The sequence below is a fragment of the Microdochium trichocladiopsis genome (assembly GCF_020744255.1).
Source record: "Microdochium trichocladiopsis strain MPI-CAGE-CH-0230 chromosome Unknown B0I36scaffold_6, whole genome shotgun sequence".
In the NCBI taxonomy this organism is placed as follows: Eukaryota; Fungi; Ascomycota; class Sordariomycetes; order Xylariales; family Microdochiaceae; genus Microdochium; species Microdochium trichocladiopsis.
In genome coordinates, this window is record NW_025763549.1 from 127,289 (window position 1) to 151,004 (window position 23,716).

Below are 23,716 nucleotides of genomic sequence, written 5' to 3' on the forward strand. Positions count from 1 at the left end.
TCCTGATTCCGAGCTTCCGGCTGGAGCCAGTCTGATTGGTTCGATGATGAACGGGAACGGGGCCATCAAGTACCCCTAGCTAGCTCTAGCCGCTAAACTGCTCTCTTCCCGTGCGGCACCACGCGCCACAAAGGAAGGTGACGAAATACAGCCAACGGTGTCTCTGAATTTTTCCCTCGTCTTGCCTTGCGCAGCACACCCACCGACTGCCCACCGAACAGCACGCAGTCACCGAGAGACGGGCCACACTGCAGTCGGTCAGCCGGGCCATCCTTCCTCTCCCTCGGCCACCACTTACCACTGCTGGCACAAGGGCGGCAGCCTGGCAACCGAACCATGGCACCCCGCTGACCATTCATCATCTCCCTGCGCCCGCCCCTCCATTCCACCACTCAGCACCCAGCACCCCATCGCAATGGCCTCGTCGGCCGGAGCTGCTGTCTCCGCCGGCCCAGCTGCTGCCAGCAGCAGCAAAAGCAGGACACAGGGCGGTGCCGACACCTCTCACCCCGTTGCCACACCGCCGGCCGGCCCCCGGCTAGCCCCGAGGGGGGACATCCCGGCCACGGCACCAGCCACCTCGACGCCGGCCCCGGCCCCGGCCCCGGCCGTCGCCGATCAGAACCACCACCACCATCACCAGTCCGCTGCTGCTGCCGCCGCCCGTCGCCGCCGCCGCATTGGCAAGGCCTGCGACGACTGCCGCCGCCGCAAGATCAAGTGCGACGGCAACAACCCCTGCTCCGGCTGTGCCGAGTTCTCGTCCCCGTGTACCTATACCGCGCTGCCCAGGCGGGACGACCTGGTCCAGCACGGCCAGCTCCAGGTTCTCCAGCAGAAGCTGCAGGCAGCCGAGTCCCTCCTGGCCAAGCTGCTGCGCCGTCCTGGTCCTCCGCTTGCAACTCCAGCCGAGCAGCTAGCGCTCAGTGCGGACACGAGGACGGCCGGCTCGTCAGCGGCCCAGACGCCCGCCAGCACCGCCTCCTCCCCTCAGACTGCCGACAAGGCCGCAGAGGACGCCCGCAACATCTCGCTGTTCCAGGACTTTGCTCAGCTCAACCTGGTCGACGATGGCGGCGAGTCCGACTTCTATGGGCTTTCGTCCAGCGCCGCCTTCCTCAGCCGCATCACCCAGGAGCTCCCCGAGCTCACCCGCTACGACTCTCGCATCCCCTTCCTGCCTCACGCGTCCCTGCCTTCGATAGCCTGGACGCCGGCCTTGGCTGGAGTGCCGTGGCAGTCCTCGTATGACCACTCCAGACTCCCGGACCGTGAGACCGCCCGTGTCCTGTGCCAATATGCATTCGACTGTGGCTCCTGCCTCCTGCGCACTGTCCACGTCCCCTCGTTCTTTGCCATGTTTGACAAGCTCTATCAGACACGGCCGTCCATCTACACAACTGCAGAGCGGCGCTTTGTGGGCCTACTCTTTGCGGTCATGGCCCTTGGGGCCATGTACGACATTGACGAGAACGACCCGACCAATCCAGACCACTACGAGGAGGGCATGGAACAAGGGTAGGTCAAAGGCGACTCTGAGCTGAGTTTCCATCGCGCGCTTCACCGCTGGAATGAGTTTGCGCCTTCGCTAATCACTGACCTCCAGGTACAAATATTACATCTCTGCTCGCATGTTCCTGCAAGATTTCCACGAGTGCCGGAACATCATGACGTTGCAGGCCATTGTCTTCATCATTCAGTTCCTGCAAGCAACTGGCAACCTGGGCGGTTGCTATACCTTGGTAGGCGTCGCCCTACGCTCTGCCCTGCGGATGGGCCTGCACAGAAATCTTCCCCCAGGGTCCTTGACTCCAATCGAAACGGAGACAAGGCGCCGGCTGTTCTACACAATCCGGCAAATGGACATATACCTGTCTACCACCCTTGGCCTCCCGATTCTCCTTCAAGACAAGGATATTGATCAGCAGCTACCAACGGAAGTCGATGACGAGTATATCACTGACACACACGTTGCACGGCCTCCACCAGGGTCATCGTCCGTATTCCAAGCTTTCAACGCTCACACCAGACTAATGAAGATCCTCGCCCAAATCCTCGAGCACGTCTACCCGCCCCAGAATGCTGCGGGCGAGGTAGAAAATGCAACCTACAGCATCAACTACGCACGCATCCGGGAGATTGAACACGCGTTGCACGAGTGGCAAAGGCAGCTGCCGTCCAGTTGGCATCCAGGGCAGGATGATGACGATCAGCGAGCAAGGTATGTGCTGGTGAGGATGTCCACGCGTCAAAGGTGCACATGGCTGACCTGACAATCATTACGGCTGCAGGATCAAAATCCTTCTCCGCTTCGCCTTTGCCCATGTACAGATGATGCTATACCGCCCCTTCCTGCACCACCTACCGCGCACTTCCCCTGGCATGCCTGCTGTTGATAGCCGTGTATATGCACTAGCCGCAGCTGGCATCCATGTCTGTCGAAATATTGTGCATATCGGTCTCGAGATCAAGAAGCGCGCTGCTCTGCTGGGTCCATACTGGTTCAACACGTACACGCAATTCACTGCGGTGCTTTGTCTCGTCATCTACATCCTCAACAACCCTCAAGCGCCGACTCTACCCGCCATTCTGGCGGATGCGCAGATGGGTAAAGATGGCATCTCGAGCTTCACGCAGAAGAGTCTCGCTGCAGACCGCATTACGGCTGCCCTCGATGTATGTGTTTTTTCGCCATATCCATGCTCATCTTCCATTGTAGGCCCCCACTGACTTTATCTAGGCTCTTTTCAAACAGCTTCCCAGTCGCATGTCTCTCCACGGGTCCCCCGCTAACTCTGCCGACGCCGAGCAGTGGTCTCTTGACCGACCACCATCTCAAGGTCATGCCCGAGGAGACTTTGCCAGCAACTCGGCACCAATGACGCCGTTCCAAGCGGATCAGTCATGGCCTCTCAGTCTCACGGAAGTGTCCATGCCCACACAAGACCAAGGAATGCCACGCCCTGCGGCGACAGCACGACCCCATCGGGCGTCGGGCTCACACTACAATATGCCTCATGGCCGACATCACGGCCTGCTATTCCCTCAAGAAGATCCGTTCGCATACCCTGTGCCGTTGAGCTCCGGCACAATGAGCAGCCAGTTCGCGCCCCTGGTCGACGATCCCATGCAGGACATCATGCACTTCCCCGTCTTTGACGCATATGGCGACATGGGAAGCCACGTGTTTGAGCCAGAGGTGCACTTCCCGTTTGTGCCAACTTCTGTGCCTCCAGATACCTCGGGAATGGGCTTTACGGGGGGTGGTCAGCCATGAAGGCCGCAAAGGAGTCGCCTTTCCAACGGTGAGCGCTTTCAAAGCTCTCACCGCCCAGTCGATGGCTCAGTCCGCCAATCTTGACGTCAGCGCCGACACTACAAAGGAACTACAAGGACAGGCCGATTACCTTGAGCAGCAATGCTGGCATGCCTCAGCCCGGAGGGCTTCGCTTCCAGTCGGGTCTGAACATTGCTGCTTGCAACACTCTCGATCACAAGCCATGTCGAGTCATGCATGACGATCACAAGCCGTGCGCGTGTGTGGAGCTTATCCCAATCCCTTCACCATTGGCGCGGTAATAAAGATGGCGATCATACGCTCTTCTCTGCATTGGCTCAACGCGCGACCTTCCGTGGCAAGCATGACCATTCCGTTCTCAATCCGGCAGCCAAGACTTGCGGTATCGTGCCAAGGTTGCACCAATCCAGGGTCAAATTTGGAGTAGATTTTGACGTTGCAATCACCCGCCCGTGCCTGGTTGCAGGCGTTTCGACACGACGAGGTTTGATTGGTCGCGCATAGAGGTCTGCATGTTTGGCGCAGGGTTGGTCGGTCATGCAACCGAGCAATGCCGGTTGATGCCTGTCTATACAGACAGATTGAAGGGGAAGTGCCCACACTTGGGTTACACCACGGCCAGGAACCGGCCGTGCATACCTGTGTTTGACGATCTCTATAGAGAAAAGACCCACGATAAGCAGAACTATAAAAGGGACCTCTCTTGCCCATGCCCATGCCGACTTCTTCGCGCACCCAGCGTCGAATTGCTTCGAGTGTCAGCTAGACGATCGGCCGACCCCATCTCGCTCCCAGTTTGATACCATCACTTGCTTCAATCATGCGTCTGTCAGCAATCTTCGTCGCCGCAGTGGCATGTGTGTCTGGAGCGTCGGCCAGGCTCACCTGGTCGCTCGAGAAGGCCGCCAACCCTACCTCGGACCAGGCCGACGCCTACACGCGCATCGAGGCCGCCATGCGCCTCGCCGTGGCCCGCTACGACCGCCTCGGCACGGCGACCAAGACGATCCGCGTCTACTACACGCCCGGCGTGCCCACGGCCGAGGCCAACTACAACGGCGACCTGCGCTTCGGCTCGAACCGGTCGTACATGACGGAGCGCACCGCCATGCACGAGATCTCGCACACCCTGGGCATCGGGCAGACGGCCGCCTTCAACACCAAGTGTGCGTCGGGCGACTGGCCCCGGGCGCTGCCGCTGCTGCGCTCCTGGGACGGCGCCTCAGCCGTGATCAACTGTGGCGGCAGCCACATCTGGCCGTACGGGCTCAACTACGACAACGAGTGGAGCGAGACCAATGCCAACCGCCACGTGCAGCTCATCAACGCCATGATTGCCGACGGCATGTAAGGGATGTTTAATGGATCTCCTGGTGGGCTGGTTCAATTCTGTGCACAGTTTTTGAAATCAACATGCTTGGCATAGTACATTGCCAGCATCAGTATATATCTCGAGGGAAATTCTAGTTGTCATTGCTCGCGCCCTTCTATGGCCCGTCTCGGCCCTCCCGTGTGACAAAAGTGATGATAATGCAACCTCCCCCTGCCCTTCAAGGAACATTGCAAGGGAAGCCAAAGCGCTCGGCTCAAGACCGCGGCCACTGGTCTTTACATTCCCATAAAGTGTGCCTGGGCCACCATCGAGACACTCTCTGGGCAGTCTTTGAATGGTGTGCACTCGGCGTCGCAGGAACTCCCCTCGGGCGGCAGTTCCCCCGCATCCCAGTACCGTTTGATGTGGTCGGCGGTGCACTTGCTGGGCCAGCTCGTGGCGCAGTGACCCACGCTGTGCTGGAGCAGGACCCGAGATCCGGCATAAGACTTGGCCGCGACATAGGCATTCTCTCGTGGCGTGACGGTGTCCGCCTTGTTGGTGATGAAGAAGACGGGCGCGGCGGGCTTACCCTCGACAAGGCCCGGGTCGGCCGGCCCCATGCCCCAGGGACCTTCGAAGCGGTACTTGGGCCTCGCGGTCCAGCCACGGCACTCGTACAGATGCCGCGCCCACTCTGGGCCGAAGTCCGGCGAGTCCTTCTTGAGCTGCTTGATCGTCTCCTCGATTTCAGGGATGGACACGTTGGCTCGAGACACGGCATCGCCGCAGGTGACGGCCACCATGGCGTCGCGCATCCATGTATAAGAACTGGGAAGTCCTGACGTGGTGTGGTCAGGAAGCTGCAGTCTCGAGTAAAGCCCAGTGAAGTTGCCGTTCATGCTGTCTTTGAGTATTTCGGCAAGAGACTGGAACTGCGTCAACGGGTCATACAAGCCCTGGAAAATGACGCCTCGAACGTCATAACTTGAGATGGAGACGACGGTCCTGTTGTGCAGATAGGGTGCAGGCTCTTGTTCGAGCTGTTCAAGGAACCCGCGCAGCCGCTTCTCAATATTCCCGGGGCCTCTGTCGCCGTGCCGGTACAGGGCGCAGTCGTCCTGTGCCTCATAGCAGGAGTTCCACAGATATTCAAACGTCTCTTGGGTGTCCCAGAGATTCGTGAGGCCGTTCTAACCCCCAAATGTAAGTCAGAACACGCCGTGTCATCGAATGTATGTAGGTGTGGGAGGGGTCACCCTTACCGCATGGTGATAGTCATGGATGTCGACAATTCCCTCCAAGATCATCCGGCCGACACGTCCAGGATAGATGGAAGCAAAATACTGGCCAAGCGCGCTGCCATAGCTGAAGCCCCAGTACAGCAGCCTAGAGGGCTCCTGAGAGTCTCGGAGCTCGAGACGGTCTCCCTTGCTGGACGCTGCTCTGCGAATGTCGTCCAGGTCGTCAACCATTTTGATCATGTCCCTCGCCACACTGGTGGTCGACATGAACCTGTGGATGCCGTGTTCACCACCAGCGTCGTCGCAGAGTTGCCCAAAGACGACTGCCCTTGCTGCCTTTTGTGCCACGGCAGCATGACCGCCGTCGACAGGACCGATGGCGCGGTTCTCGAGCTTCCAGACCCCACGAGCGAACTCGTCGCGATGGCAGTCGGCAGCAGGGGTTGTGAGGCCAACGCCACGCGGGTCAAAGGACAAGATGGCGTACTTCTTGGCCTCACTGTCGGCTTTCTCCTGCAAACCCTTGCCCCAGCCCAGCGCGAAGGCGACGCCTGGGCCGCCTGGTCCACCGGGGTTGGTGATGATGGTGCCGCCGAAAGTCGGGTCATTCTCGTCGACAACGGCGGGCCGTTTGATGACGGCAATGGTCACGGCGTCGAGTGCGTCATTGTCCGGATCCAGCCAGTCGAGGGGCACCTGGAGCTTCGCGCACTGGTGCGTGGCGTTGTAGCATGGCGTGAATTTGAGGGTGCTTGACGGGGTGACCGAGTTCCAGTCAAAGTCTGTGACGGACCAATTGGCGCTGGCGACTTGGGCTGCAGCGAAGCTGACAGCCCAGAAGACCTTGGCGACCGAGCTAGTGCACATGATGTGTGTGCGCCCTGACGATTCTAATTCTCGCTGTGGCTGGCGTGGACCCCGTGTGGTGGTGTTCTCCACGCTTTTGAATTGAACGGAGCACTCTGTCCGATCCTCTTGCTCACGTCAGCACGCACAAGGCTCCAGCTCGTCAGGCCAGGGGCTGTTCATTGAGGAGGACGTATCCCACAACGGAAACCCGCCAAAGCCAGGTCTTTTATACCCGAGTCACCACTTTACAATGACAAGAAAACAAACACAGGACGCGTCAGACACAAGTATACGTACACCAATATGCAATTTGTACAAGCTCATCGTCAGCATTGCTTGGCGCATGTTAGATAACGGGCGTGCGTTCATCCGTGGCGGCCGCCTGATGCGGGGCTGCATTTTTCAGGCAGCCACATTGTGACGCCGAGTCTGTCCATCAGGCATGGGTGTCCGACAGTATTATCGTCGACATATGCGACATGGAGAAGTTCCCTGAAGGGGACTGGTTGATTTCAGCTCTGATGGGGATTGGCAAACCCATTGGCTGGCTGACTTTGTGGTGTCTACACCAGAAAGTATAAGCCCCCCTTGTTCCAGCGAACAGTCGGGAGCAAGTGCCGTCAAAGGTCCACGACAAATCAAATAATGAGGAATACAGAGATGGAGTGCGGATTGTACAAGGCCAACGTGACCTGTTTGGCATATTTATGCAAGTTGCAAGCATCTATCAGACGCCCATGTTTCCTCTTCGAGTCCGTACTGCTCTCAGCAGGTTTACCAAAGCCTCAGCCTCGTCTGCCTGCTCCGTGCACTGCAGCATTGCCGGATCTAGCTGCCGTGCCAGCTGAAGATCCGCCCCTGCCTTGAGAAGTGCTTGAACACTGTCAAGAGAGCCATTACGCACAGCAGTGTTAAGTGGTGTCCGGCTTCGGGGGATTGGCACGGGCTCTGATGTCCCTGCCTCTTCCGAACTGACTGTCTCGCCATCTGGCGAGTCCACATGCGAGTAGACAACATCGACCGCCGCGCCATGGTCAAGCAGGAGACGCATGTCCTCAAGGTTCTCTGATTCCACAGCCCATACGAGCGGGGTCCTGCCTAGCTTGTCTTTCGTTTCCAGAACCGCCCCGAGCTCGAGGAGCCGGGCTGAGATGCCGTGCATACCACTCCCAGCGGCGAGAGCCAAGGCACTTGTGCCATAAGAGTCCATCGTCTCCACTGCCACGCCGCTGTCGAGGAGCAGGTGCGTCACCCACCGGCGATCGAGGGAGATGGCCTTCAGGAGGGGGTCTCTGCCGTCCTTGTCCCTGGCGGTCAGGCTCGCGCCTCTGGCCACAAGAACCTGCACCACTTCGTCCTGCCTCTTCTCAATGGCGTAAAGTAGAGGCGTCTCGGGCTGGCCAGGCAGTGTGGCCTCTAGAGACGCACCAAAATCCAGCAGCTTCCACACGGCCGGGGCATTATCCCGCTCGCCAGGCTTGTTCCTTGCCCGACGCAGCAAGGGAGTCGAGCCATCGGTGGATCTCGTGTCCGGATCTGCGCCGAGTGCGAGTATCGCATCGATGACGGGAACAGTGCCGGTGGAGAGCAGGTCGTGCAGCAACTCGGTGGGCAGAGTGAGCTGCGCCTCCGCGCCGTCACTGGCTTCATCATCCGGCGATCCGCTCATCGTAGCTGAAAGGAGCAGCTTGAAAAAAGCAAGTGGTCCTTGCGCCTTGGCGCCCATGTTAAGGGCCAGTCGTGAGGCAATCGACAGCGGGCACCGCTTGCCCTGGTAGTCAATGGCCAGCGGATCAGCACCGGCTTCCAGCAAGAGCCTCGCTGTGGCGAGATGGTTGTTCTTGATCGCTACGCATAACGGCGTCAAGCCCTGGATGTCTCTAGAATCCACGCGGGCTCCGTAGCTCAGCAGCAGGCGGGCCATGTCCTCATCGCCCGCCTCTGCCGCCTGGTGTAGGGCAGACGATCCAATACTGTTGCGCAGGTGGACCAGCTTTGATGCGAATTGCGGCTGTGAGTCGTCACACGGATGTCGTCGCACCATAGAGGGATTCCAGTCTCTGCGCTCCTGTTCGAGCAGCAGCCGCGCAATATCCAGGCTCCCCTCGGCCGCGGCGTGTGTGAGCGTCGTCTGGCTGTACACCAGGCAGCCAGGATGTGCCCCGTGCTCGAGAAGCAGCTTCACCATGGCGACGTCTTTGCTGAACACCGCTGCCGCAAGCGGCGTCGTATTGCGCTGGCCGCGCATCACGACAGCGTCCTCCGTGTGCTCGTTTGGGTCCGCACCGAACGCGAGGGCCCGTCGTGCTGGCTCGAGAAGACCCTTTCGAGCTGCCCACCACAGCGGTGCCGCTCCGGCCGGGCCGTACCGCACGTGTCTCGCATAGGCGAAATCTGTGACGGCTGAGTGTGTGAACCGACTCGCACATGCTAGGCTGCAGAGGACGTCCCGCGTCGATAGGTAGCTGGCGATCTGTACCAAGAGCTCGAGTGGCAATCGCAAGAGTGTTGCCGGAGATGACATGTCGTGAAAGCTGGCTGCCTCACCTGGGATGGGACCGGGCCTTCGTGACATGCTTACAAGTTAGACTTGTCGGTATGCGTGGTAGAGCAGGGGTGGTTCGTTCAGTCTGTAAAGCCGTTGGTGGATGGCGGCTTTGATGGGATCTTTGGAGTGATCAGGCAGGATCCGGGTGGGCAAGCCTTGAGAGACCTCTCCGTGGATCTTTTATCCTGGTGAGGGACAGCGGCGGTTGCTTACATTGCTGTAGTTGTTGGTGCGTGGCATGTTGGGACCGTGCTGGCGGCACCCTCGGAGACCAGCAAACATGTGTCAGCAACACAGGCAGGCATCCTGTCCCTGGCTCCACCGAGGCTGAGGTGAGGAGGCGTGCCCCATCCTGTAGTTACCACCCCCGGATTGTTCCGCCTGTGAGACCAGGGCGAGATGCGGGATCTGCTAAGCTGCGAATGAGACTTGGCACGCACCCTATGGAACCTGTCGCATTGGCATGGGTAAACGCATTCCGCATGGTTCTGATCCGTTGAATGAAAGCTGAGGCAGTGTTAACAAAGTAGAGGGTCGTGATGGTCGCGAGCTCGTTAGGAATCGAGCAACCACATACTGTGTCTGCGTTCAAAGGCAGAACATTTCTTGTTCATCTGAGAATCATCTGTCCTTGTATGAGCAGAGAAATCATTGCGACTCACTTCACTACCAATCAAATAGTCTCGCCTTGTCCGAGCCGCATGCTAACCCTTGGCAGACCTCCTCGTCCTCTCGAACCGCGGCGGCATCGGCTGGCAAGGGCTGTCTTGCCGCCCACACCTCCCTGCCCTCTTTCTTCTCACGCCTGAAGTGCTCCGTGACTACCTGGCGCGCTGTGCTCTGGAAGAACAACGGTGCCTTCTCAAACTTCGGGTGGAGCTGTCCACTCACGTAGACACCCGTGTTGATGTTCTTTTGGGCATTGGCGCAAAGAACCTTGTCCTCCGCCATGACACGAGCGTACATCTCGCTGATGACCTTGAAGTCTTCGTCTGTTGAGTGCTTGTTGCGATAGATCTCATAGTGCATGGCGGATCTCTTCGGACCCGCTGGCAGGAACTTTTGAATCATCATGAAGTGAGGCCTACCACAGATCAGTGATACTCAGCAATGCGAGCTTCAGCAGCGCGTGCGGAAGGACTACTGAGTACTTACGAGACGGACATTGATGCATTCGGGAAGTAATATGTGCTCGATACATTCAGGCCTCGGTCCAGTTGCTCCTTGGTATACACACATTCGTGCTGAATATGGCCGTCCTTCAGCTGACTGTCGAACGAGTCCAAGTTCAAGAAAGTCGGGATGTCCGCATGCGTCGTTGGACAGTGGTAGCACTCGTTGAAGTTGTCGGCGAGGATCTTCCAGTTATAGTCGCCGTCGAGTTCGTAGGTGTGGTCGAGCTCATAGTCGTCAAAGTTCAGGGGGTCATATCGTGCTTGCACGTCGACATCCTGGAAATGCTCGTCCCATGGAACCTCTGGTAGCTCCTGAGCATCCATATTGATCCATATGAGCCCATTCCTGTCAGTCTTGGTGTGAATGCGCAAAAGACCATTGTTTTCCTTGTCAAAATTGTCGATATCCTTGAACCCAGTGGCCTTCGCCAGCTTGCCGTTCAAGCCGTAGGACCAGCCGTGGTACCTGAATCAGAGCTTAGCTAAATGCCAATTCGTTTTGCACCCTTTTTGGAGATTGTTTGACCAACCTGCAAGCCAGGATCATGGCTGTTCCTTGACCTTCTTTCTCCACCACGGGATATGCGCGATGCCTACAGACATTGTGAAAGGCGTTGATGTTCCCTTCGCGGTCACGAATAATGACCAGATCATAGCCAGCAACGTTATAGCGGAGCCAGTCACCGGGTCCCTTGAGTCGAGAAGCGTGTGTCATCATAAGCCACCGCCGCGAAAAGATTGCTCGTCGCTCGAGCTCGTACATTTCTTGCGATGTGTACCATGATGCGGGCAAGGAGCGCACGGACGATTGCGTGGTTGTTGGTTGACTTTCCGTGGGATTGGCGGTGCTTCCAAAGCCAAGATAATGGAGCATGGTTGCCGCCATGACTGAGTATTACTGGTCCGTCCTGTTGCTGCTGGCTGGTGATGCGGGTTTGGACAGAGGTAATCAAAAGTAACGACTTCAGAGGTGCACTTTGGGCTGTTTCCCCTTCTTGCGCAGAGCAGCATCACTCTGGTCATTAGATAAACTTATGGCTTGCCTCGAAAGCTCACTCTAATGCGCAGGCAGGCCAGGGAGGCGGGGTAAGCGTGACTCGAAATGCAGGTCGACCTGACGATAACACGATGCTGCCGGATGCTCATCCGCCGTCGCACATGACAGTCGCCGCCAACAGAATGTGGCTACTTCCGACGCCTTACACATGATTACCCATGGGCAACGGGAACCCAAAAATGCCGATTGTTGATCTGTGACATTTTGACACTAGTCGGGCTGATGAGGACGACGATCTGCCATTCGCCGAGGCGGGCGGACATGAGTCGACGCGTCGTGTCTCCACGGGCCCTACCAGCTAGCTCTCCCGCCAGCCTTTGCGTCAGCTGTGCCTCGATTCGAAAATATCCGTCACGATTACGTTGTTCCGGCTGGATATCTTCATGAGGAAACGAAAGCCAGAGTGTCATGGTAGGACACGTGTCTGGGAAATGTGGCACGAAGCTGAACCTGGGAAAAGCAGTGGGAGGTGCCGGATGTGCTTCCGTGCGGGGCATTGTACCTTCAGAAGGCCGTGGCTGGGGTCCCGATGTGCATGTGTTCGTAGCTGTGGGGGGTTACGAAGCTGTCAGGAACCCATCTTCCGCCCGGCGTTGGAGATTGCTGATCATTGAGCAGTGCTAAGCAGCCACATCTGTTGGGGCCCTCTGATGTTTCGGAGGCTACCGCTGCATACAGTTTGGCTTTGGCGTGGGACCCCAGATTGCTAGCTTGAAAGCCAGGGGGGTGCCACAGCGAGAAGAGAAAGGTTGCATCAACCTCTTATCTACCGTCAGCAGGGTCCACGGCAGGCCATCCGTATCCCATCGTGGATGACATCGGCTACACGTCCGTCCTCGTACTCATTACTCCACGCCAGAAAGTGTCTGTCATGTCGTCGTCGAGTCATCCACGCGCTTCGAAGCGTGCAGCAAACTCCGCTGTCAGCCGGTCCCCAAATGCGTGAGTTTTCCGAGTTCCGGCAGCCGTCGCCTATCCGCACCAGACCAGATCTTTCCTGTTCGCGGCCTGCTGGCTGACGATGGTGCTACTAGTTGCGAGCGCTGCCGTAAGCAGAAAATCAGATGTAGCGGGAGCCAGCCTTGCGATGCGTGCACGAAGCGCAGTCGGCCATGCCACTTCGATGAAACTCATCAGCGAGTCGTTGTAACTAGAGGGTGCGCACTTTATATTTTCCGTGCGATCTAACCACTGCCAGGCCTTGCTACACTTTTGTTGCAACGACTGAATTGTTCCCAGTTATATACGCGAATTGCAGAGAAGAGCTATTCGAAGGGATGACGTGTCAGCACAGGCCATCTGCGATGAAGCAGCCCGAAATGTATCGGGCGAAACAGCGATGGCCTCAGGCCTCACGCGCCCTGAGGACATGGATCCGCCAGCCTTGCCGAGGCCCGGGGGCTCAGAGCACGGTGATGATACACCGTCGATAGCTGACGGCAGCCATGTTACTGAAGAGCCAGGTTTGACAAATTTCTTGACACAAGACAAGTCACCGTTCATGACGGCAGGGAATGGCATGACCTATTACCTCGGCGCATCGTCGAATTGGACATTTACACAGAAGGTTTTGAGCATGGTATATGAAAGAGCCTTTCGGAATCAAATACCCGACGTTGAGCGCCTCATAGAGGGCCTGGGCAACGCCTACGACTTGCCCTGGGACGGCATCCCGCTGGGCGAGCCACCATCTCTGGCCACCGTTCCAACCATCGACCATGCCATATATCTCATCAATGCAGTCAAGTTCCACTGCACTCAGCTGTTCCACCTCTTTGACGAAGAGACATTCATCCCGGCGCTCTATGCCTTCTATCAGCGGTCACCAGGAACTCGACACGAGACTGACAGGCTGTGGCTTGTGCATTTCATGTTGATCTTATCATTCGGCAAGGCATTTACTGTCCGGAACAAGGGCAAGAACCCTGCCGGGATCGAGTACTTCATCAAGGCGCTTCAGTTCCTCCCCAGCACGATCATGTTGTGGAGACATCCAGTCCACTCTACGGAGGTCTTGTCGTGTATCGCCCTCTACCTTCAATGTTTAGACTACCGCATCGTGGCGCACAACTACGTAAGGTGCTCCTGCGTTATCAAAGGGAGACGCTCAGCTGATTCGTTTTGCAGATGGGCCAAGCCTTGCGTCTTGCACTGAATTACGGACTCCACACAGATATCCAACGGGACGGCTTCGGCAAAGAGTCCGTGGAAAGGATCAGGCGAGTCTGGTGGACCCTATTCATCCTGGACCGCGAGATGACGTCGATAGCTGGCGTCCCACAGTCTATTCAGATTGATGACGTACAGTGCCAACTTCCCGAGTTCTCCGGCTCTTCCCAGCGTATTATGGTCTTGAAAATGCAGCTCACACTATCACAGCTGATGGCTAAGATCAACCAGAGTGAGTCCTTGAGCATCGGAATGTTATGGACCTCTATTAACGAGCAGAATCAGCCATGTATGGAGTTGGCGGCAAGTTGCACAAAGACTTCCTAAGAGGGATTGAAAACGCGCTTGGAGAGCTTGCACAAGTACACGAAGAGCTCTATCGGTGCTTCCCGGTACCCCCTGATCAGGCCCAGGGGAGCATATCTCGGACGTCGGCACACCTTTACCTCTCGTACTATCGAGTAAGTGGTCAAGGTCCTCCCTCCCTTTAGGATGAGAGTGTTGATAAGCGAAGTGCATCATACTCGCAACACGTCCAATTCTGTTCTGTTTCATCAAGATCAGGCTCGACTCATGGGAAGAATGTCAAGCGAGGCTCCATTCTTCGAACACAGCACGCAACATGCTACAGATGTGTCTCGACGCCTCGATCCAAATTCTTGTCACTCTCGATTTATTACTGCAGCAAAACCTCATAGGTGAGTAGACCTCGTGGACAATGTTCTCCTTCATGTCACCTCTAAACTGTATTGCCACTTAATAAGCCTTCGTTTAACACATTATATGTGCCCCAAGACCCGTTTCTGCCATTCGACCTGGACTCAGTCTCGGCAGCCACGATCAACATCTTGGTTGCTATGGCTCTTGATCACGAATTTCTGCAGAGCGGTTCTTCGTGGATCACGACTGCAAATGCAATATTCGCTGAGCTTGTCGCAAGTGGGAATCAGGTCGCTGCTGTACGGGTCAAGGAGCTAGACCAGCTTAAAAGCCTCTTGGCCAAGCTGGGCAATGGTGGAGGGCAGCCGGCTCCAGCTAGAAGCCCAACAACGCCATCCGCGCCGTCCTCGTGGGTCCCAAGTGGTCAAGTCATGCCACAGACCAGGGACAGTATGTTTGCTGCTCAATCTCAAGTCCATGTTGCGGGCGAAGCAGTAACGTGCACCGTGGAAGCGACAACATCCTCGGCAAGCACAGCACTATCGCGTGCTGCGCCGCAGACACTAGACTTCAGCGCCACCACAGGCTTCAGCTTTGACACAGGGACTTTCGATTCTTCACAGGCTGCTGAGATTATAGAACTTGCGAACTCAGTGGCGGACATTGATTCTATTTGGGTGTCAGATATCATCGGGCATGATAGCATCTGGTAGCACGCGTAGTTGGCCATGATAAAGAGGCCCTCTCTTGGTCTCTCGGACAACCCGGTGCCACCCCGTCCTTGCGCAGTAAATGAGCCAGGCTTGCCTCGTTAAAGCTTTGATATCCTTGACATAGCAGGCTTCGTTATCTCTGTGAACTCTTTGGTATCACCCAGCCTCCAGCTAACAGTACTGCCCCAGTCCTCCTGCGATTGCTGCTCCGTGGCGACCTTTTCCTTTCCATTGCCAGCGATGGATGGGCTGACCCTTGCTCCCATTCTCGAGAAGATCCGCCGACCACCCCCCGACTATAGGAAACATCTTGAACCCGTGACCCGAATCACCGGACAGCACAATCACCGAGCGGTCCGTGCCGGGAACATAGTCCACGATGAAATCCGAGTCCTCCGTGTCAGCGAACCAGCATAGCGCCTTGTTGACTAGTGGTCGGTCAGCTAGCGCCGGGATAGTCTCCCGCAGTAGCTGCCGGATCCGCTTCTCGTCCTCGACGGGCAAGATGTCCACAGTTTGACTCCAGTCGTCTGGAGGTAGCGACACGCCAGTTTGCTGGTCGGTGTTGATGTATCCACCTCCCATCGGACATATCTTGAGCAGATTTGTCGCCGGGTCTGGCTCAAACAGGAACCCTAGATCCCGTGCATACGCAACGGGGATGCCTCTCAGAGACGCCGTCTCGTCGTCGCTCAGGCGCACGTGCGCAACGGACCAGGACTTGGCGACCACTTGCTGTCCAATGCCCGGAAGGAGCTTGGCGGCCATGGCGCCCGCTGCGATTATGACCAGAGATGATTCGTGAACACTCCCGTCGCGGGTCTTGACACCCGTGGTCTTGTTGGTGTTGCTATCGTAAAGGATCTCTCTGACACTGCCGGCCACCGGGTCTACCTTGAACTTGACGCCCCTTGTACTGACATGTCTATGAATACCCCTGAGGGCATTGGCTGAATGAGTGTAGCCGTCGAGTTTGTTCAGATAGCCCTTCCAGCCGGGAAAGTCTCCAGAAAACTGCCAACAGCGATAGTCATCCCGGATGTCAGACAGCTGGGAGATGTCGCTGACGTGTTTGGCTACGCGCGCATCCCGGAGTGCGGCGTCACGGAAGCGGTTGAGGGTGTCGATGGCACGCTGTGGGGCGGTGGCCGAGACGCAGTGCAAGAAGCCGACTTGATGGAAGTACGGGGCAAAGAGGGGGGTTTTCCATCCCTCGAGGGCTTTCTATGAACGTGGTGTCAGCATCAAATGAGATGATCCGTGTCGTGGGCCAGAGCGTGGCGCCGGACATTACAACTCACATAGGTCAGATCAGTGTACCAAGGATCCTCGTACTCCACCCGCATGATTTTGTTGAGATCGTTGGCCGCCGAGTACTTGGAGGGAATCTGCGCATCCTGCTCGAAGACGGTGATGTCCGTGTATTGCCGCCTCAGCAGATGGAGGGCAGTCGACAGTCCAAAGGCCCCGCCTCCGACGATGATGATAGGATCTGACTTTTTGACCATTCCGTCCGGCATCGACGATGGCTTTGAAAAAGGATTTTGAGATGAAAAGAGCCGCTTAAGCGTAAATCCAGGGTTTACCTGGAGTCTCATTGCAGATTTCGGGCGTATATGACTCGTCCGAGCTGTTCTGCTGCTGGCCGATGGCAGATCTGTGACAACATCTCGTGGTCCTGGAGTTGCAGCCGAGTACGTACCTTTACAGGACTGGCAAGCGGATCAGTCCAGAGTGGGGAATGGATCGTGCGGAGTCGTATGCAGGCTCGGAAGCTCTTCCGGAAGACTGGTGCGGGGATCTATGGCATCTCTCCGGTCTCCACATTTGTTCTTCGGATGCGACCTTGATACGACTGACGGGACATGTGACGACCTTCTGCATGGCCGAAGCCGGACTGTACTAATCTCAGAGCGGTAGCATCAAGGTCTTTGGCCTGCAGAAGGAAGTCGGAGGTCTCAAGCGGAGCAAAACGTTCAGGAATAGCGGCTAATCGAAAACAGGATCACACGTCACTTTGGCAGCATCGGAAGTATTGACATCGCGACCAACCAACTCGCCGTCGGTCTATATATGAAGAGACTCTGGCCATCTTTCCGGTGATTGCAACAATGATCGCTGATGCATGATCAGGTCGTCCATTTCCGACTTGACCATTTTCAAACATCAGGGTGACTACAACGAGGATAAAGCGGGATGAATGCACAGTTTAATCATTGCTCGGATATTTCCACTGAGTAGCAGGGAAGAACTCCTCCTTGATGAGCCGCGGGCTAACAAAGCGGAACATGGAGTGGGAAGAGCCTGCCTTGTCGTTAGTGCCACTGGATCGTGAGCCACCAAAGGACTGTTGCCCTATGAGCGCTGCAGTGGTCTTGCAATCTGAGTGGAAGCATCATGATCAGTCTTCATCATTTCCCGAGATGCTCATCCACATATCTGCGAGCCACCTTGTAGTGCAAGTAAAACGACAACACTTACTGATGTAGAAATTTCCAGCGGCGTAGCGCAGCTCATCCTCAGCCTCACGGATCGCTTTGCGATCGTTGGCGAATACTGCACCAGTCAGCGCGAAGCCACCGCCAGACTCGTCTATCTTTTTCAGTATCGGTTTCCACTGGTTATCTGGGTATACGTAGATCGCAAGGACCGGCCCAAAGATCTCCTCGTTGAACAGTCTATGGTCTGGTGAATCGGCCAGGTAAACTGTCGGGCTCACGTAGTAGCCCTTTGTACCATCGTAACTGCCCCCAACAAGCAACTTGAGCGACTCATCGGCATTGCTATCGTCTATGATCCTCTTGATCTTGCTGAATGAGCGCTCATGTATCACGGGCCCCATGAAGGCCCCCACGTCCCCATCGGGAGTGCCGATAGTGATTTTCTCAATCTCAGTCTTGAAGCCATCGAGGAATTCCGTAGCGCGGGACTCTGGAAGGTACAGACGAGAGGTGGCTGAACATTTCTGCCCCTGGTACTCGAATGATCCTCGGATGGTGTGGTTGATGGCGCTCGGAATGTTGGCTGTCGGGTGTATGAGGGTGAAGTTCTTGCCGCTAGTCTCGCCCACGACCCGGGGGAAGTCGCGATACGTTCCCTTTCCAATACCCTCTCCGATTCTGGCGTACAGACTGCGGAAGACGTCAGAAGACCCGACAAAATTGAGACCGGCGAACTCTCGATGGGACAAGGCGACATGTGTGACTTCTTCCGCGTCACCAGGCACGAACTGGATGACGTTTGGTGGCAGACCGGCCTCCAGGAGGATCTTGTATACGAGAGTACTGGCATAGACGTTGCTCATAGACGGTTTCCATAGGACGACGTTACCCATAAGCGCAGGGCCCGAGACAAGATTGCCACCGATGGCGGTAAAATTGAAAGGCGAGACGGCGTAGACGAAGCCTTCGAGAGGTCGGTAATCGAGGCGGCTGTGCAAAGGTCACGGTCAGTGTCGTGCTTGTGTTTTGATCATGTATCAACAAGAAACCCTCTCACCTCCACATGCCATCGGTGCCACGATCGGGCTGCTTCTCCAGGATCTCGGCAGCGTAGTTACAGTTGAGGCGGAAGAAGTCGGCTAGCTCGGCGGCAGCGTCAATCTCGGCCTGCCATACGTTCTTGCCCTGGCCTAGCATGGTCGCTGCAATGAGGTCATGACGATAGGTCGTAGTCACGAGTTCCGCTGCCCGGAGGAATATTGCCGCTCGGTCCACGAAAGGTGTGTTCTCCCAGTCCCGTTTGGCTTGCAGCGCCAAATCGATGGCCGTGGCAACCTGTTCCTGTGTGGCGAGAGGGTAGTCCGTGAAAGTCGTGCTATGCTCGGACGGCATAACTTGTCTAACTGACTTTGAGACGCTATGAGTCTGGCCGCTAAAAGCGACATCGCTCTTAGCCGGGAGCTGGGACCGAAGCCTGCTAAGTGCCCCCTCTACTCCAGCACGCTCGGCGGAACCTTTAGCATAAGTCGGCTGCAAAGTGGTGTTCAGCGGTCAGTGTGCTTGGCCTTGGCAGTCACTCGATCAGAGATGCAAACGTACGTTTGGCTCATTTCGAGGATCAGGGAGCCGGAATGGAACGGTTGCTTTGGACCGGGATTGTGACAACAAGGCTGGCAGAGGTCTAGCGAATGATTTGAGATTGGCCCTTGCGGCGCAGGCCGCAGTCATACTGCGATGGGTGAACATCCTCGTTGGAATGGATAAGTCTTGAATGGCTATGAAAATGCCAATAAGAAACACGAAGAAATATTGTCGAGAGGCACAATAGCAGAGCAGGAATTAATGCACCCAAGCTTCAAAACGATGCCCCCCGCGTGCGGAGAATCCCTGCTCTGGCTTAGAATCGATATTTCGGGCGCGCACCGCTTGCCCGTTGTCGGGATAGAGTGCCCCACGCCCGGTCCCGCTTCCGAGAGGAAGATAAAGGAGAGAGCCTTCACCGTTGTCACGCACATTGATGTTTCATGGGCTGCCGCCGCGTACGGTTGCATATTAGCGGAGAGTCTTCGCTTGCTTGCGCCTGACCGAGTTCCTGCAAGATAGCAGCCCAACGGCGCAGTCCTAAGGTCGTTCCATGGGTTTTGAGATTTCTAGTATTGCTGTAGGGCCAGCCCAAATAAAGCCCAATGGCAAGATCGTGGAGCTATAGGACATTTTTTAGATTCGGGTGTGCAATGAACACTAGTAATGAGATTGGGTTAGCCACCCACCAGACACCAGTGTGCAAGCCTGAATGAGGAAAGCAATTAGGCAGACCATGAAGACATATCTGAGCCTCCACGATACGGACGCTTTGCCGATCGTGCCTCGAGCCCTGGTTGCTGCTCTGTGGTGGCTTTGCTCGAATTAGTGAAAGCATAATGGTGTGGGGGTCGAGCGACCTCCGGTCCGGCGCACAATGCGGGGAAGGAGATTGTCATGCATGCAACCAGGGCCGGGGCTTGCATCGGAAGGGCATCCGTGATTATTCGGGCCTGTGATTATCATCTGATGGAGGTATCTTTATGATTTGGCTTCCACGCGGTGATCCAACATCTCAGTCGCCGGAACTGCCTTTACCAGCCACTCATCCTACGGACAAGTATCTGGCAGGGGACACGGATCCGAGCCGTGTCTTCTGGGGCCCCGCTTGGACAACCGCGTGAAGCCTGGACGGATTCGGATGCAGCCGTCTTGCACAAGGGCCTGAGGGTCACTCTTTGGCAGCCAACTCAGGCACCAGGGATTCCAGAAACAACCGACATCATACAGTCAATCTCCCGCTTGGCTGAGTACACTTACAATCTGAACAGTATTCTTTGTCGCTCATAGATAGATCCGGCCATGATCGACAAGATGCTGTCATTTAGACGCTGCGTGGCACGACCCGATGGCAATACTCGACTTCGCTGCCTATCAGCCTTGGAGGCTAGTCCCAAAGCTATCACGAGGCAACACTCGACCGGCAAGCGCAAGGTCCACCTGTCTTCGGCCTCAGACCCTCCACAGCATGTTGAATCAGGTTTTCAGATCAGATCTAGATCGTCCGCCTACCGGCCGCTCAAGAAGCTACCTAATTTGATGCTTCTCAGATCTCTTCTGGTTGCTACGATATCATCACACCGGTTCCTCCTGTTGCCGGCGTTGTCGGTCCTTCAGTTTCTCATAAAGCCACACACTTCCAGGCTTCTCAGCGTCGACAGAAACCCCATATTGCATGGGGTACTCAAACGGACATTCTACAATCAGTTCTGCGCAGGAGAGAACGAGGCGGAAACGAGGCAGTGCGTCCGCTCACTAAAAGACCTTGGATTCCGGGGCGTCATCTTGACATTCGCGCGCGAGACTGTCTTTGACCACAACAATGCGCAAGGCACGAGCGGCTCGAACAGCTCACCCGAGCAGGCCTTAGAGGCCGCGGACTCACATGATGTTAGCGTCGAAGAGTGGAAGAATGGCACTATGGAAACGGCAGCCTTGGTAGACGCCGGGGACTTCTTGGCTCTGAAGTATGTCTCCAGCTCCTACCGTCACACTTCTTGTATCCTCAGCTCGTCGGCAGACTAACACCTGTCACCTGGCCAGACTGACAGGAGCCGGCCCTCGTGTCACGGGCGCCTTTACCGCGGGCCACGAAGCGCCGCCGCAGATGATGGACGCCCTCCGCACGATCTGCAGCGAGTGCAAGCGTCGCGGGGTGCGCGTCATCGTCGATGCAGAGTCGCAGCACTTCCAGAAGGGCATCAGCCTCACGACGCTGCGGCTGATGCGCGAGTTCAACGCAGATGACGGTGTCGCCGTGGTGTACAACACGTACCAGGCATACTTGAAGCGCACACCAGCAGTCCTGGCGGAGCACATGCGCGCGGCCATGGACGAAGGGTTCACGCTGGGCTTGAAGCTCGTGCGAGGCGCGTACATGCTGTCTGACGACCGTAGCCTGATCCACGACACAAAGCAAGACACTGACCATGCTTACAACGTCATTGCCCGAGGCGCACTGACGAAGGAAATTGGTGAGTTTGGCGGGGCCAGAGGAAAGTTCCCGTTCCCGTCGACGAACCTGTTTGTTGCGAGCCACAATCGCGAAAGCGTGCTCGGGGCATACAGGCTGCATCGACAGCGCGAGGCCGCTGGCCTGCCCACAGTCCCAGTCTCGTTTGGGCAACTGCACGGCATGTCTGACGAGGTGAGCTTCGGTCTGTTGGCCGAAGGCGAGAAGGACAATGCGGCCATGATGGAAGGACAGCAGCAGCCGTCATTGTACCCTGCACGCGGACCCAGACCCGATGTCTTCAAGTGTACGACATGGGGCAGCATGAGCGAGTGCATTGCCTACCTAATGCGCCGAGCTGTCGAGAACCGCGATGCGGTCTTGCGCACGAAGGATGAATACAACGCGTTGAAGTCGGAAGCTTGGAAGCGCATATTTCCGAGGGCATCTAGGTAGTTGGATGGTGGCTTTCATTCATACAGTACATCACAACACTGCAGTTTACCAGGTGACAGAGATATCGTCCCAGCTTGTCTTTCAGCCATTCGACTGCCTTTGCATGACCATTTTGTTGCGTGCGGCCTATGCTGCGAGCTGAGTGCTGGTGGCGTCGTACGTCTATTCAAGCACTTGACTCCAGACCAGATCAACGCCACCACGGGTTCGTTGCCGTCTCTACCTGAACTTAATCTAGAGCGGGCTACAACGGGAGAAGGACCCGCCTGACTCGGCTCAGGCGACGGATGGACATCCTTGATATCAGGGTAAAGTCGGGCCCGCCGGTTCCCCTCACGCACATCCAACCCCGCATGTCTTCCTGTGGCCGACAAAATGCTGATCCAGTCAGCTGCGTCCGATCTCGGCTTGAGGTGCATCTCGGTCGCATTAAGGATGTCAGTTTTGCTGGCATTGAAATTCTACAACGACAGACTTGATGAGTAAGATCGATTGAGCTAGCCCACAGTCACCAATCCAAGGTCACAAGCAGTAACACCTGCGCGGGTCATCGCCATGACAGCCTCTAAGACCACGACCCTCTGCGTGCTCGGCACTGGTAAGCCAATGGACGAGGCTCCACATCGAGGCTCTCGATCTAACAAGACGATATCTCAGGCAATCTCGGCCTTGCCATCCTCAAGAGCCTCATCGCCTCGCAAGACTTTGACACTAGCAACGATGACAAAAATATTGAGGCTTCCGGGAGGCTGCCTTTCAAGACATATATTGCCTGCGTCCGGAGCGAGGCTGGCGAGCAGCGCGTCCGCACCGAGCTCCTGACCACCGACCCAGGTGACAAGACATTGTGCGTCCACCGGGGCGACAACGCTGCGGCAGTGCGGCTCTCCCAGGTCGTCATCCTGGCTGTCGATCCAGCAGACGTCGAGTCTGTCTTGTCACGACCAGGCATGGCGGACGCCCTCACAGGGAAACTGTTGATCAGTGTTGCGGCGGGATGGACACGGGAGCAGCTCGAACACACTTTATCCTCGAAGTCGAACTCGGCATCGAACAAAGACGGCGTTAACAAGGTCTGGATCGTCCGCACCCTCCCCAACATTGCTGCCCTGGTCAGCGAGTCGATCACCGCCATTGAGGAGCCAGCCCCGGACTTGCCGCCAGAGCACCTTGAGCTCACAGAAGCCATCTTTTCCCGCATCGGCGAGACCTCACTTGTGCCTGCGCGGCTGATGGATGCTGTCACCGCCGTCGGTGGTTCCACACCAGCATTCTTCAGTGTGATCTGTGACGCAATGATCGATGCCGCCGTAGCGGTCGGGCTGCCGCGGGAGATGGCGCGCGTAATGGTCGTGCAGAGCATGAAGGGCAGTGCGGAGATTATGCAGAGCGGGGGATTGACACCGGCGCAGCTGCGGGATCAGGGGACGAGCCCGGAGGGCTGCACTATCGGTGGCCTGATGGTGCTTGAAGAAGCTGGTGTGCGAGGCCATGTCGGCAGGGCGCTGAGGGAAGCGGTCACGGTGGCGAGGCTGATGGGCAAAGTTGCGCACGTCAATGACACCCGGAAATCATGACCGGGGGGGTCTGATGTTGATTGTAGAAGGAGGCCTCTTGTGGCAGGTCGTGAATATTGTTTCAACTTTGCTGCCGCGCCGTGACATATGACCTTGGCGTTGTCTGAGACCGTAAGTACAACTCAGCGTGGGCGAATACAGCCCTCTCATGCTCAAAACTTGCTCCCTATATGGTTGGATCGCT

At 56.7% G+C, this 23,716-nt stretch overlaps 9 protein-coding genes across 9 annotated transcripts; 4 read left to right on the forward strand and 5 right to left on the reverse strand.

Annotated features, from left to right (window-relative positions):
* Nucleotides 1-415: 415 nt before the first annotated feature.
* B0I36DRAFT_374524 (fungal-specific transcription factor domain-containing protein) lies at nucleotides 416-3,277 on the forward strand (the record flags this gene model as incomplete). The annotated part of the gene is made up of 5 exons (XM_046160280.1): nucleotides 416-511; nucleotides 644-1,518; nucleotides 1,607-2,221; nucleotides 2,292-2,676; nucleotides 2,741-3,277. The coding sequence occupies 5 exons, from the start codon at nucleotides 416-418 to the stop codon at nucleotides 3,275-3,277; spliced, it is 2,508 nt and encodes an 835-aa protein (XP_046011057.1).
* Nucleotides 3,278-4,118: 841 nt separating this feature from the next.
* Nucleotides 4,119-4,649, forward strand: B0I36DRAFT_244570 (uncharacterized protein; the record flags this gene model as incomplete). Its single annotated transcript, XM_046150067.1, has 1 exon — nucleotides 4,119-4,649. The coding sequence occupies one exon, from the start codon at nucleotides 4,119-4,121 to the stop codon at nucleotides 4,647-4,649; it is 531 nt and encodes a 176-aa protein (XP_046011058.1).
* Nucleotides 4,650-4,906: 257 nt separating this feature from the next.
* B0I36DRAFT_363396 (Alpha/Beta hydrolase protein) lies at nucleotides 4,907-6,721 on the reverse strand (the record flags this gene model as incomplete). Its single annotated transcript, XM_046158795.1, has 2 exons — nucleotides 4,907-5,803; nucleotides 5,876-6,721. The coding sequence occupies 2 exons, from the start codon at nucleotides 6,719-6,721 to the stop codon at nucleotides 4,907-4,909; spliced, it is 1,743 nt and encodes a 580-aa protein (XP_046011059.1).
* Nucleotides 6,722-7,277: 556 nt separating this feature from the next.
* On the reverse strand, nucleotides 7,278-9,597 carry B0I36DRAFT_126130 (ankyrin repeat-containing domain protein). Its single transcript, XM_046148116.1, has one exon. The coding sequence runs from the start codon at nucleotides 9,276-9,278 to the stop codon at nucleotides 7,431-7,433; it is 1,848 nt and encodes a 615-aa protein (XP_046011060.1). The 5' UTR covers nucleotides 9,279-9,597; the 3' UTR covers nucleotides 7,278-7,430.
* Nucleotides 9,598-9,821: 224 nt separating this feature from the next.
* B0I36DRAFT_324548 (Rieske [2Fe-2S] iron-sulfur domain-containing protein) lies at nucleotides 9,822-11,431 on the reverse strand. The gene is made up of 3 exons (XM_046154120.1): nucleotides 10,957-11,431; nucleotides 10,407-10,892; nucleotides 9,822-10,335 (listed from the first exon to the last, which is right to left on the reverse strand). Exons 1-3 carry the CDS (start codon nucleotides 11,310-11,312, stop codon nucleotides 9,918-9,920), a joined length of 1,260 nt encoding a protein of 419 aa, XP_046011061.1. The 5' UTR covers nucleotides 11,313-11,431; the 3' UTR covers nucleotides 9,822-9,917.
* Nucleotides 11,432-12,318: 887 nt separating this feature from the next.
* On the forward strand, nucleotides 12,319-15,111 carry B0I36DRAFT_126134 (uncharacterized protein). The gene is made up of 7 exons (XM_046148117.1): nucleotides 12,319-12,425; nucleotides 12,518-12,640; nucleotides 12,723-13,557; nucleotides 13,611-13,884; nucleotides 13,938-14,113; nucleotides 14,167-14,350; nucleotides 14,448-15,111. Exons 1-7 carry the CDS (start codon nucleotides 12,355-12,357, stop codon nucleotides 15,023-15,025), a joined length of 2,241 nt encoding a protein of 746 aa, XP_046011062.1. The 5' UTR covers nucleotides 12,319-12,354; the 3' UTR covers nucleotides 15,026-15,111.
* An 85-nt stretch (nucleotides 15,112-15,196) lies between these two features.
* B0I36DRAFT_363399 (FAD dependent oxidoreductase) lies at nucleotides 15,197-16,545 on the reverse strand (the record flags this gene model as incomplete). Its single annotated transcript, XM_046158796.1, has 2 exons — nucleotides 15,197-16,249; nucleotides 16,327-16,545. The coding sequence occupies 2 exons, from the start codon at nucleotides 16,543-16,545 to the stop codon at nucleotides 15,197-15,199; spliced, it is 1,272 nt and encodes a 423-aa protein (XP_046011063.1).
* A 689-nt stretch (nucleotides 16,546-17,234) lies between these two features.
* On the reverse strand, nucleotides 17,235-19,194 carry B0I36DRAFT_374530 (1-pyrroline-5-carboxylate dehydrogenase; the record flags this gene model as incomplete). Its single annotated transcript, XM_046160281.1, has 4 exons — nucleotides 17,235-17,407; nucleotides 17,507-18,456; nucleotides 18,524-18,996; nucleotides 19,066-19,194. 4 exons carry the CDS (start codon nucleotides 19,192-19,194, stop codon nucleotides 17,235-17,237), a joined length of 1,725 nt encoding a protein of 574 aa, XP_046011064.1.
* A 1,392-nt stretch (nucleotides 19,195-20,586) lies between these two features.
* Nucleotides 20,587-23,532, forward strand: B0I36DRAFT_374532 (FAD-linked oxidoreductase-like protein; the record flags this gene model as incomplete). The annotated part of the gene is made up of 3 exons (XM_046160282.1): nucleotides 20,587-21,014; nucleotides 21,091-21,877; nucleotides 22,693-23,532. 3 exons carry the CDS (start codon nucleotides 20,587-20,589, stop codon nucleotides 23,530-23,532), a joined length of 2,055 nt encoding a protein of 684 aa, XP_046011065.1.
* Nucleotides 23,533-23,716: the final 184 nt, after the last annotated feature.

Excerpts from the sequence above, each read along its gene's own strand:
- B0I36DRAFT_126130 (XM_046148116.1), bottom strand. The coding sequence starts at position 9,278 with ATGTCACGAAGGCCCGGTCCCATCCCAGGTGAGGCAGCCAGCTTTCAC.
- B0I36DRAFT_324548 (XM_046154120.1), bottom strand. The coding sequence starts at position 11,312 with ATGGCGGCAACCATGCTCCATTATCTTGGCTTTGGAAGCACCGCCAAT. Across the intron at positions 10,893-10,956 it reads GCCATGATCCTGGCTTGCAG|GTACCACGGCTGGTCCTACG; the intron begins GTTGGTCAAACA and ends GCTCTGATTCAG. Across the intron at positions 10,336-10,406 it reads AATGCATCAATGTCCGTCTC|GCCTCACTTCATGATGATTC; the intron begins GTAAGTACTCAG and ends GATCTGTGGTAG.
- B0I36DRAFT_126134 (XM_046148117.1), top strand. The coding sequence starts at position 12,355 with ATGTCGTCGTCGAGTCATCCACGCGCTTCGAAGCGTGCAGCAAACTCC. Across the intron at positions 14,114-14,166 it reads TTTACCTCTCGTACTATCGA|TGCATCATACTCGCAACACG; the intron begins GTAAGTGGTCAA and ends TGATAAGCGAAG. Across the intron at positions 14,351-14,447 it reads ACTGCAGCAAAACCTCATAG|ACCCGTTTCTGCCATTCGAC; the intron begins GTGAGTAGACCT and ends ATGTGCCCCAAG.